A 12,878-nucleotide genomic window follows, 5' to 3' on the forward strand; every position below is an offset into this window, starting at 1 on the left:
TGAATTGAGGGGGTGAGGAAGAAGGTGACTATTATGAACCAGAAGCACTGTAGGAGGAGAGAGAGTCTCTGAAAAAGGGTGAGGAGTTGGATGGCATACAATGGAGGAAACTTTAACGTGAGTGAGCGCATGGGTTTGGCTGCAGTGGGGGGTTAAGTCCTGGAAAAATACGAGTGCGTCAGGAAGCCGGCTCCAACCCACCGAATTCTGCATTTAACTCCAGCGTGTTAGGTGCGTGTGCGCAACTCCCTCGGGAGAGGCGGGTTGTCAATTTCAATATGTTAATCGCTCAATTATAGAGATATTAGCATGGCTTTTGCAATTTAACTGTGGGTCCATGGGTTTCCTGGAACTCACCAGTGAAAGCAAGGCGAGAACACAACGGCAATTGAGGGGGCTGAAGACATGACAAGGAAATATGCCAGTAAGTACTGACACCTCACAGCTGCTTCCTTGCCTGCTTGTATGAAGGGATTTGTTCACAATACTTGTGCTGAGAGGTTACTTTTACAACTCTGAGCAACGGATAACAATCAGGAACAGGAACCTCTTGTCTTATTTTCCCCTCTCTACTGTAGGGCACGGCCGCACAGCAAATTGAAAAGGACCGCGCACCAAACATAAAAATTAGAGGGAACATCGACTGTTACCCTGGCTGAGATCAGTTACCTCAACATAGACTAGGAACTGAACCCGGAAAGTTCCTGGCTCAGTATCACATTGATGGTCGATTTACACCTATACCATTAGGGGAAGTTGTGGTAATTGCAGAGGTCGGCAGAAAGATGAATAGGGATAATTAACTTGCATTAGCAGAAATTCTTAAAGGAAATATAACTGAAATGGGTATAAATATTGAAGTCTCAAATGGGATATCAGACTCGCTTTAATCGGGCAAAACAATTCTCGGCTACAGAGGTGGCTCTGTGGTCTACAGCTCTTTGTATCTCGGGGATCAAAGGTATTTGATATTGATGGATATCCTGTATAGAAAACTTTAAGAACTGCAATACTGTAGCGAAGTTAAGATTTAAAAGTAAGATTCTCCATTAATAATAAGATAGTATTTTTTCTCTTTTTAGAACTGTTAATGTTGCGATTGACTGATTCACCAACTGTAAATTGCATGTCGGTTCTTTTAATAAATCTCTATATATTTTTAGAATTGTCTCACATAAGTTTTCTGTATCAATAACTTGCGAACTCAATCTCTGTACGCTATTTGGTGAAGAGTTACAGAATTCTGAAGGAGTTCTCCGGACTCTCATAATATCCGGGACGTTACAGTCTAGCTAAACTCATTAAACGCGCTATCTGGAGGACGGTAACATTCTCGGGTTGTTCCTTTCCTTTAGGGAGAGATAGCCCAGACCTTTAGACCCAATTAAGCGTCTATAGGATTCGGCTACCTCAAACTTTAGTTGAAAGTGAACGTCTGAGAAATATGCCTGATCCGGACTAGTAAAAATACCTTCACAGGAGTAGACCATTTGGCCCTTCGAGCCTGTTCCACCATTCAATAAGATCATGGCTGATCTTTTACCTCAACTCCACCTTCCGGCACTATCCCCACATCCCTTGATTCCTTTAATATCCGAAAATCCAACGATCTCTGTCTTGAATATACTCAACGACTTAGCATCCACAACCATCTGGGGTAGAGAATTCCAAAGATTCACAATCCTTTGAGTGAAGAAATTTCTCCTCATCTCAGTCCTAAATGGCCGACCCCTTATTCTGAGACTGTGACCCCTAGTTCTAGACTCCCCAGCCAGGGGAAACATCCTCCCAGCATCTACCCTGTGAAGCCCTGTAAGAATTTCATATGTTTCAATGAGATCACCTCTTATTCTTATAAATTCTAGGGAAGATAGGCCTAGTTTCTTCAATCTCTCCACATAGGACAATCCCCCCCACCCCTCCAATCCCCGGAATCAGTCCGGTGAACCTTTGTTGCACTCCCTCTAAAGCAGGTACATCCTTCTTTAGGTAAGGAGACCAAAACTGTACACAGTACTCCATGTGTGGTCTCACCAAGGCCCCATATAATTGCAGTAAGACTTCTTTACCCTTATAATATACTGTATTATATATTATTGGTAGATCAGCCATGATCTTATTGAATGGCAGAGCAGGCTCGAAGGCCGAGTGGCCTACTCCTGCTCCTATTTCTTATGTTCTTATACTCCAATCCTCTTGTAATAAAGGCTAACATATCATTTGCTTTCCGAATTGCTTGCTGTACCTGCATGTTAACTTTCAGTGCTTCGTGTACAAGGGCACCCAGGTCCCTCTGAATACCAAGATTTCACAATCTCTCACCATTTAAATAACTTCACATTTCTCCACGTTATATTCCATCTGCCATGTTCTTGCCACTCGCTTAAACTGTCTATGTCCCTTTGCAGCCTCTTTGCATCCTCCTCACAACTTACTTTCCCACCTAGCTTTGTATCGTCAGCAAACTTGGATACATAGGATGTACCGCACAGAAACAGGCCATTCAGCCAACCAGTCCATACCAGCGTTTATGCTCCACTCGAGCCTTCTCCCGTCTTTCCTCATCTAACTCTATCAGCATAACCCTCTGTTCCTTTCTCCCTCATATGCTTATCTAGCCTCCCCTTAAATGCATCTATACTATTCACTTCAACCACTCCCTGTGGTAGCAAGTTCCACAATCTCACCACTCTCTGGGTAAAGAAGATTCTTCTAAATTCACTATTTGATTTCTTGGTGACTATCTTATATTGATGGCTTCTGCTTTTGCTCTTTCCCAAAAGTGGAAACACTCTCTCTTAGTCTACTCTATCAAAACCTTTCATAATTTTAAAGACCTCTATTAGGTTACCCCTCAGCCTTCTCTTTCAAAGAGAAAATGCATGCACTATCTCTGTAGCCACTTCTTTTAAAACCCGAGGCTGTCGGCCATCAGGATCAGGTGATTTGTCGGCTTTTAGTCCTATTAATTTCTCCAGTACTATTTCTTTACTGATACTAATTTCTTTACATTAGACCCTTGGTTCCCTACTATTTTCAGAATATTTTTCATGTCTTCTTCTGTGAAGACAGATACAAAGTATTTGTTTAATGTCTCTGCCATTTCCTTATTCCCCATTATAATTTCTCCTGTCTCTGCTGTAAGGGACTCATATTTACTTTTGTTAACCTCTTTCTTTTTACATACCTATAGAAGCTTTTACAATCAGTTTTTATGTCTCTTGCTAGTTTACTCTCATATTCTATTTTCTCTCTCTATCAATTTCTTGGTCCTCCTTTGCTGAATTCTAAAATCCTCCCAATCCTCAGGCTTACTCTGCTTTTTGGTAAAATTATAAGCCTCTTCCTTTAATCTAATACTATCTTTAACTTCTCTTGTTAGCCATGGTTAGACCACTTTTCCCATGGGGTTTTTATTCCTTAAGGAAATGTGTATTCGTTGTGAATTATGAATTATTTCTTTAAATGTTTGCCATTGCTTATCTACCATCATATCTTTTAATCTAGTTTCCAACCTATCTTATCCAACTCGCCTCTCATAACTACGTAGTTTGCTTTGTTCAGAATTAAGACCCTAGTTTCGGACTTAACTAAATCACTCTCAAACTCAACATAAAATGTTGTGCTCGACCCTAAAACTACCGTTAGAGGGCTATAAACTACTCCCACCAGTGTTTTCTGCCCCTTGTCGTTTCTTAACTCCATGCAAAATGATTCTACATCTTGTTTTTCTGAGCTAAGATCCTTTCTCTCTACTGTTTTAATCCCATCCTTTATAATCAAGGCTACCTTACCCAGCACCCACCCCGCCCCCTCCTTTTCCATTCTGGCTATCTCTTCTAAAAGTCAAGTATCCTGCAATATTTAGTTCCCAACCTTGGTCATTCTGCAGCCACGTCTCCACAATAGCTATTAGATCAAACCCATTTATTTCTATCTGTGCTATTAATTCATCTGTTTTGTTGCAAATGTGTGCCTTTAATTTTTTTCTATTTTTCCCTGATGTCACCTTAGTCACTGTTGCCCCCTTACCTTTGTTAAGCTCACTGTCCCTTCCTGACCCACTCTGCTTACTTTTACCCAAATTACTGCTCTGCTGTACAGCCTTAACATTTCGCTTACTGCTTTTGAATTTACCCTTTCCTAATTCCTCTCACCCCACCAACCCCCTTCATTAGTTAGTATATAAACCAAATTCCATTTTGACATCATAATGTTCTGGGATTTTTTTTAACCAGTGTTTTGGAACTGGCATTCTGTGATTAAATCTGTTTATTATTAAGTCCACTTGCTTATAGTGACACGTCAAATTCTGGTTGTGTTGCATGGGATACTAGGATTTTTACCAGAGTTTTCGGACTTGCACTCTCCGACTCCATTCATTTTTCTGTGAAAACCGCTAACCAGTGGTCCTGAAAGTAAGTAAATAAGTAAACAAAAGCAAAATACTATGGATACTGAAAATCTGAAATAAAAACAGAAAATGCTAGAAATACTCAGTAGGTCAGGCAGCATCTGTGGAGAGAGAAACCAAGTTAACATTTCAGGTCGATGATATTTCGTCTGATAAGTAAATCTGTGCAGTTGATAATACCTGACATAAGGCTGCTTATTCTTTCTCTCTGCCTCGGTTTGAGGGGTTTCTGCCAGTTCCATTGCTTCTTCCAGTAAGTTTATCAAAATGGGAAGCTGCTCGTTAAGCTTCAGCAAATCAGATTCAACCAATCTTATATCTTCCATATTGGCATAGTCGAATTTAGCCCGCCATGATTCAAGCATGTCTTGTAGCTTCATTAAACACCAAGCAATGCCTGTTAAAATGATGGCAGATAAAATTCTCTGTGATATCAACAATCACTAATAATTCTATGTCTACTGTGAACTGGATTGAAATTGAGTAAACTCATTTCATACAGGGACCTTACAGTTGGCACAAAGAGGAAGCTTTTGTTCCATCAGTGTGGCCTGAGTCAAACCCAAATCGCCGAAGTGAAAGGACAGTGCTTCAATTCACCACATCACCTGATGCCTCATTCTGTTGTAACATATTCAAACTGTTAATATCATAATGTACTGAAGATCAAAATCTTAGAGTAGAGCAAAATATTAGGTGCCAGTCTTATCTCAGTCGTAGCACTCTTGGCTCAGAGTTCGAAGGTCGTGGGTTCAAGCCCCACTTCAGATACATAAACTGAGGAAGTACTACGCTGTCAAAGGTATCATCTTTCAGATGAAACATTATACTAAGGCCCTCTCAGGTGGATGTAAAAGATCCATGACACTATTCAAAGAAGAGCAGTGTGTTCTGGCCAATATTTATTCCTCAAGCTGTAATGATCAGTAACCTGTCATTCTAGAATGGTACACTAGGTGGAGCTGTATGTTTATAGCTGTATATATGAGTGGACTACCCACGATGCACTAGGCTACCCACAAGGCAGTAGTCAAGATGGATGCTGTACAAGTCCACATGGCATGAATAAAGTGACTAGCTCAAGCTAGCTGTTCAGAATGAAAACGTCTAGTTATTAATGAACATAACACAAGCAACATCACAAACAAATAATCAGGTCATTATTGCATTGCTGTTTGTGGCACCTTGCTGTGCGCAAATTGGCTGCTGCATTTCCTACATTACAACAGTGAGTACACTTCAAAAGTACTTCATTGGTTGTAAAGTGCTTTGGGATGTCCTGAAGTCGTAAAAGACATTATGGGGTAAAAATTGGGTAGCGCTGGGAGCTACATTCGCCGGGGCGCGAAAAAGTTAGCGCCCCCACAGTCGATTTTCCCAGGTAGCACCACGATAGGAAGGAGGGGCGCTACTGGAAGCGCCCCGTGTCCCTCTTGGGGCGCTGCGAGCCAATATCATGGCGCTACGTGCCGTGGTATTGCAGGCCTTCCTCCCCTTATTAAAGGGGAGAGGCCTGGCACAGTGTGTCCCGGCACCCAGCTGGGCCACCAGGGATTGGGAGTGCTCGCAAACGAGCCCGGCACTCGAGAGGAATGCCGGGCTCATGGAGAGCAGCCGGCACCCCACAGGGGGGCTTCACGGGGGGGGGGGGGGGGCCGGGGACAGCAACGGGGGCAGGTGCTGGCAGGCGGCCAGCAACAAAAAGTTACTTTAAGTGATGTTAATTCCAATCTTCCTTTTCCACTGCAGGATTTAACATAGCAAAAAATGTCTTATGCCTATGAACTAAAACATTCACTGAATACTTATTGTGGGGGGAGAGGAGGCTGATCAAACAAATCATGTTGCATATTCTAAATTTTAACATACTGTAGTCCACTCCATGCCTGGCCATGGTAAAGCACATCAGGTTTCTCTTGTGCAACTCCAGGCAGCCATTAATAAAGCCACATTGGCAGAGGTCTGTGAGCAGAGCACCTGCCTGGCAACAGAGTTAGATTTAAGTACATAGAAACAAAGAAGATAGCAGCATGAGTAGGCCATTCGGCCCCTCGAGCCTGTTCCGTCATTTAATTAGATCATGGCTGATCATCCAAATTCAGTACCCTGTCCCTGCTTTCTCCCCATATCCCTTGATCCCTTTAGCCTTAAGAAATAGATCTAACTCCTTCTTGAATATATTTAATAAGTTGGCCTCAACTGCCTTCTGTGGTAGAGAATTCCACAGGTTCACCACTCTCTGGGTGAAGAAATTACTCCTCATCTCTGTCCTAAATGGCATACCCCTTACCCTTAGACTGTGACCCCTGGTTCTGGACTCCCCGCCATCGGGAACATCCTTCCTGCATCTAGTCTGTCTAGTCCTGTTAGAATTTTATAAGTTTCAATGAGTTCCCCTCTCATTCTTCTAAACTCTAGCGAATATAAGCCTAATCGACCCAATCTCTCCTCATACGTCATTCCTGCCATCCCAGGTATCAGTCTGGTGAATCTTCGCTGCACTCCCTCCATCCTTCCTCAGATAAGGCGACCAAAACTGCACACATTACTCAAGGTGTGGTCTCACCAAGGCCCTGTACAACTGCAGCAAGACATCCTTGCTCCTGTACTCGAATCCTCTCGCTATGAAGGCCAACATACCATTTGCCTTCTTAACCGCCTGCTGCACCTGCATGCTTACCTTCAGCGACTGGTGCACAAGGACACCCAGGTCTCGTTGCACTTCCCCTTTTCCCAATCTATTGCCATTCAGATAATAATCTGTCTGTTATAAATCTCATCATTCATCAAGAAACTACTCATAAAATAACACTGGACGGCCAGCTGGTAGCGCAGTCCAAGGAGTATAAATACTCGGGCGTGGGCCCAGCTTGCCAGGGACATTTTGTAAGACAAGGAACTAGTGAAGTACAACTAGACCTCCATGTTCTGAAACAAGTCGATTGAAGCCTTGCTTTATGTTCAAACCAAGTGCGTAGTGAGTTTTATTACATCAATTTAATCAACTTGATATCAACTCCATGCTCTGGGTGATTCGGGAACAGCCAGCTACGACTCGAACCGTAGAAGGGAACTCAGACAAGTAATCAATCCATAATGGAGAAACTACTCAGACCCGCCCGTCTCGACCTGGACCCGAATTCACTTACAGCCGCCACGGTATGGAAACACTGGTATCGTACCTTTAGCAACTTCCTTGAGGACTGTGGTGAGAATGTTCCTAACAAGTTACGAATGCTTGCTAATTATGTATCCCCTCATGTGTTTCATTATATAGAAGACTGTGTAGACTATGATGCCGCTATCCAAATACTACAGCAGCTATATGTCAAGTCCCCAAATGAAATTTTTGCTCGGCATCTACTGGCCACAACTCGACAACAACCTGGGGAATCACTTGACGAATTCCTTCAGAAACTTCGCAGGCTCAGCAAGGATTGTAATCTTAAAGCTGTTACAGCTGAGCAGTACCAGGAGGAGTTAATTCGTGATTCCTTTATTAATGGGATTGCGTCTCCCGTCATACGTCAGCGTCTGTTGGAGAATAAAACCCTCAAGTTACAGGCTGCCTATGACCAGGCATGTTCTCTGGACTTAGCAAAGAGGAATGCAGACACCTATCTTTCACCACGTGCACGGGCTGCTGCTATCACTTTTAGTGACTCCTTCGATAGGCCTCGAGCGGAAGCCCTCACAGATGACAACTCCAACCCGGCTGATGACAACCCTACCCTAGAAACCTACACTGATGACGACCCCACCCTAGCGGCATCTTGGCAATCTGGAAGGAAGTGTTTCTTCTGTGGAGGTGCGTTCCATTATAGGAAATATTGTCCTGCTCGTAACGCGACCTGCAATCATTGCAGCGAGGTCACTTTTCTAAGGTATGCCAGGCAAAAGCCGCTGTTAGTAAGAAAGGCCACTTTTCTAAGGTATACCGGTCGAGAGCTCCTGTTAGTTTTGCAGCTACTATCTATAAAACTGCTCCTCCCCCAAGAGCCACTACTAAGGTTACAGCTGCTATCTATAAAACTGCTCCTCCCACAAGAACCACGACTAAGGTTACAGCTGTCAAGGGTAAAACTGCCCCTCCTCCCATCACAGCTGTTTTCCCCAAAGTCTGTCCCATGCAGCCACGAAGGTTTCAGTAAATGGACACATTTTGAGTGCACAAATCGACTCATGCAGCTCTGACAGCTTCATTAGTGAGCGGGCTGTCAGTAAGTTAAAACTGCATATTTACCTCTCGGACAGGGAAATTGGAATGGCTCTGACGACACTGACCACCAATTCTTCCGGCTTTTGTCTCGTCGACCTTATTCTCAATGGCCGCACTTATTTCTCCACCCGGCTCGGGGTGCTCAAGAACCTATACAGTGATGTGCTCCTGGGACAGGATTTCCAGAAACAACACAAGACTCACTTTTGAGTTTGGAGGGTCAGTAGAAATAGCTTACTATTTCCAAAGTACTGTTTTGTGCGCTTTCAGCGGCTTTGCTCGACGAGCACTAATTGTTTGCCAATCTCTCCCCCCGATGTAAGCCCATAGTCACTAAATCACGACATTTCAGCCAAGATGATCGAGCCTTTATCGAGACAGAAATCTCTCGCCTTCTAGCTGATGGTATCATTGAGCCATCCATGTTCATCTTCCTGGCGGGCTCAAGTCGTCATTGTTAAAAATCCTCTGAAGCAACACAAGAAACATCTTTGCATCGATTACTCACAAACTATTAACCAGTATACCGACCTGGATGCCTACCCACTACCACACATCGATGACATGGTCAATAACCTTGCCAACTTCAATGTATTTTGAACTTTTGATTTAAAGAGCACATATCAATTGCTGTTAAAGGACTCTGACAAGAAGTATACGGCCTTTGAGGCCAATGGTCGGCTTTACCAATTTTGTCGCCTTCCATTTGGAGTCACCAATGGGGTGGCCGTCTTTCAACGGGCAATGGATAGCCTAGTCAAACAGGAGAACTTAACGGACACTTTTCCATATCTGGATAATATCACCATTGCTGGTCATGACCAGAAGGAGCATGATGCCAACCTCCAGAAATTTTTTTACGTTCTCCGTCATCGCAACTTAACCTTAAATGAGTCCAAATCTGTGAAATCAATACCATCAGTCAACATCCTTGGCTACTGGGTGGGCAACGGTGTCATCAAACTGGATCCGGAGCGACTTCGTCTGCTTCAGGAGCTCCATCCCCCTACGAATCTCGGCTATCTTCGTCGGGCACTCGGCATGTTCGCCTATTATGCGAAATGGATACCCCACTTCTCCGACAAGATCCAGCCCCTGCTTCACGCTAAGTCATTTCCATTGGAGGCAACGGCTATTTCAGCTTTCAACCTCCTCAAGTGGCAACTGGAAAAAGCTATGCTTCGTTCCATTGATGAAAATCTTCCTTTCGTGGTCGAGTGCGATGCATCGGATGTGGCGATCTCTGCTACCTTGAATCAAGGTGGTCGACCCGTTGCATTTCTGTCCAGAACTTTGCAGGGTAGCGAGCTCCATTATCCTCCTGTCGAGAAGGAGGCTACGGCCATCATCGAAGCAGTACGTAAATGGAGTCATTTTCTCGCTCGTCGCCATTTCACACTTATAACCGATCAGCGCCCCGTGGCCTTTGTGCTGGATAACCGTAAACGCACTAAGATCAAGAATAATAAAATACAACTCTGGAGGATGGAATTGGCCGCCTTTGGATACACCATACATTATCGACCCAGCGAAGAGAATGTGGCCCCGGATACCCTCACGCGGGCATTCTGCTCTTCTATGTCAACTTCGACTCTTGCGGATCTTCATACTAACTTATGCCATCCTGGCGTTACCCGTATGTTGCACTTTGTGCGATCTAAAAATCTCCCATTTTCTACGGAAGATGTGAAAAGAACGTGCTCCTCCTGTAGAATTTGTGCGGAATTAAAACCGCAATTCTTCCGTCCATCGGATGGCTCGCTCATACACGCTATGCAGCGACTCAGCATTGACTTTAAAGGGCCATTGCCTTCCTCAACACGAAACACCTACTTACTGACTATGGTGGACGAATTTTCACGCTTTCCCTTTGCTTTCCCCTGTCCCAATATGCTTACTTCCAGTGATCAAATGCCTTGATCAAGTCTTTTCCCTTTGCGGTATGGCCAATTTCATCCACTCTGATCGGGGTCCCTCCTTCATGTCAAGCGAACTCAAAAGTTATCTCTCCCAACGGGGAATCGCCACAAGTAAAACGACACCGTACGATCCCATCGGTAACGGACAGATTGAGAGATACAATGCTATCATTTGGAACGCTGTTCGTCTTGCGCCAAGGTCACGCAACCTACCAGACCAGCAGTGGGAAACTATGCTATCTGACGTGTTACATTCCATCAGGTCTCTCCTTTCTACGTCTAAGAATGTCACACCTCACGAGCGATTCTTCAGCTTCCAGCGTCGCTCCACCCATGGGACGTCTCTACCGTCATGGTTGGCAGCTCCCGGCCCTGTGCTGCTCCGAAAATTCATCTGATCATCTAAGAATGGTCCTCTCGTCGAGGAGGTAGAACTCACGGACGTCAACCCCACGTATGTGCACGTGCGGTACCCTGATGGCCAGGAGTCCACCGTTTCGCTCCGGGACCTGGCTCCCTGTCCGGCCGGTTCCACGGACCCAACCGATAGAGGGACCCACAGGGATGATGCCGACACTCTGCGCTCCCCCGAAGATGATGCCCTACCAGGGACATCAAGAGATCTGCCAGCTGCCCCACCGGATCCACTCGGGGAGCCGAGCACTCCCCGTGGGATGGCCACCCGAGGCCAAGACGCCAGTCAATCCTTGGCTATCCAACAAGATGAAGCCAGTTCTGCGCCTGTGGGGACCCGCACCCGGAGTCACGATCTACCCAGCCTCCCTTGGGTCGATCAGAGCAACACGGGCCCTGTTGATCCACCAAGACGGATCAAGCGGCCCAGGGACCAAGACACGGTCCAGGGAGACGTGCCTTCTAGCCATGAACAAAAATCTAAAAGACTGCGGATATTCGTGATCCGTCTAATCCGCTAAGAGGAAGTCGGCGGACTTCCAAATCTTTTAGGCAGGAAGAATGTTATAAATCTCATCATTCATCAAGAAACTACTCGTGAAATAATGCTGGACGGCCAGCTGGTGGCGCCGTCCAAGGAGTATAAATACTTGGGCATGGGCCCAGCTTTCCGGGGACATTTTGTAAGACAAGGAACTAGTGAAGTACAACTAGACCTTCATGTTCTGAAACAAGTTGATTAAAGCCTTGCTTTATGCTCAAACCAAGTGCGTAGTGAGTTTTATTACGTCACTGCCTTCCTGTTTTTGCCACCAAAGTGGATAACCTCACATTTATCCACATTATACTGCATCTGCCATGCATCTGCCCAATCACCCAACCTGTCCAAATCATACTGGAGTTTCTCAGCATCCTCCTCACAGCACAGCACCCAGCTTTGTGTCGTCTGCAAACTTGGAGATATTACATCTAGTTCCCTTGTCTAGATCATTAATATATATTGTGAATAGCTGGGGTCGAAGGACCGATCCCTGCGGTACCCCACTGGTCACTGCCTGCCACTCGGAAAAAGACCCATTTATTCCAACTCTTTGCTTCCCGTCTGCCAACCAGTTCTCTATCCAAGTCAGTACCTTATCCCCAATCCCATGTGCTTTAACTTTGCACGCCAATCTCTTATGCGGGACCTTATCGAAAGCCTTCTGAAAGTCCAAATACACCACATACACTGGTTCTCCCTTATCTATTCTACCAGTTACATCCTCAAAAAATTCCAGTAGATTAGTCAAGCATGATTTATCTTTTGTAAATCCATGTTGACTTTGTCCGATCCTGTCACTGTTTTCCAAGTGCTCTGCTATTACATCTTTTATAATGGACTCTAGCATTTTCCCCACTACCGATGTCAAGCTTACTGGTCTATAATTCCCCGTTTTCTCTCTACCACCTTTTTTAAATAGTGGGGTAACATTAGCTACCCTCCAATCCATGGGAACTATTCCAGAGTCTATAGAATTTTGGAAGATGACTAGCAATGCATCTACTATTTCTAGGGCCACTTCCTTAAGTACCCTAGGATGTAGATTATCAGGCCCTGGGGATTTATCAGCTTTCAATGCCGTCAATTTCCCCAACACCATTTCCCTACAAATACTGATTTCATTCAATACCTCCCTCTCATTATACCCTATGTTCCCCGACATCTCTGGAAGGTTATTTGTGTCCTCCTTTGTGAAGACAGAACCAAAGTATGTATTTAATTGGTCTGCCATTTCTTTGTTCCCCATTATAAATTCCCCTGATTCTGACTGCAAGTACAAAAACTAGAAATCCATTTGGTTTCTCATGGCCAAATTCTGGTAATTCCTTAGTAAAAGGAAGGAATTTCCCACATCACTGAATCCTTAGTGTT

General features: G+C 44.6%; 1 protein-coding gene across 4 annotated transcripts in view; it reads right to left on the reverse strand.

Moving 5' to 3' along the window:
- The window catches only part of axdnd1 (axonemal dynein light chain domain containing 1), a 209,007-nt gene that overhangs the window by 112,778 nt on the left and 83,351 nt on the right, over positions 1–12,878 (reverse strand). For all 4 annotated transcript variants that reach the window (XR_015077655.1, XM_085982558.1, XM_085982557.1 and 1 more), the window contains exon 18: positions 4,595–4,811. Coding sequence is in view for 3 of the 4 variants with exons in the window: in XM_085982558.1 (XP_085838684.1) it covers positions 4,595–4,811 (217 nt within the window). In the remaining variant the exon portion in view is untranslated. The remainder of the gene's footprint in view (positions 1–4,594; positions 4,812–12,878) is intronic.

Source organism: Somniosus microcephalus, chromosome 3 (genome assembly GCF_052327205.1).
Source record: "Somniosus microcephalus isolate GS21.2 chromosome 3, FLI_Smic_1.0, whole genome shotgun sequence".
Taxonomy (NCBI): domain Eukaryota; kingdom Metazoa; phylum Chordata; class Chondrichthyes; order Squaliformes; family Somniosidae; genus Somniosus; species Somniosus microcephalus.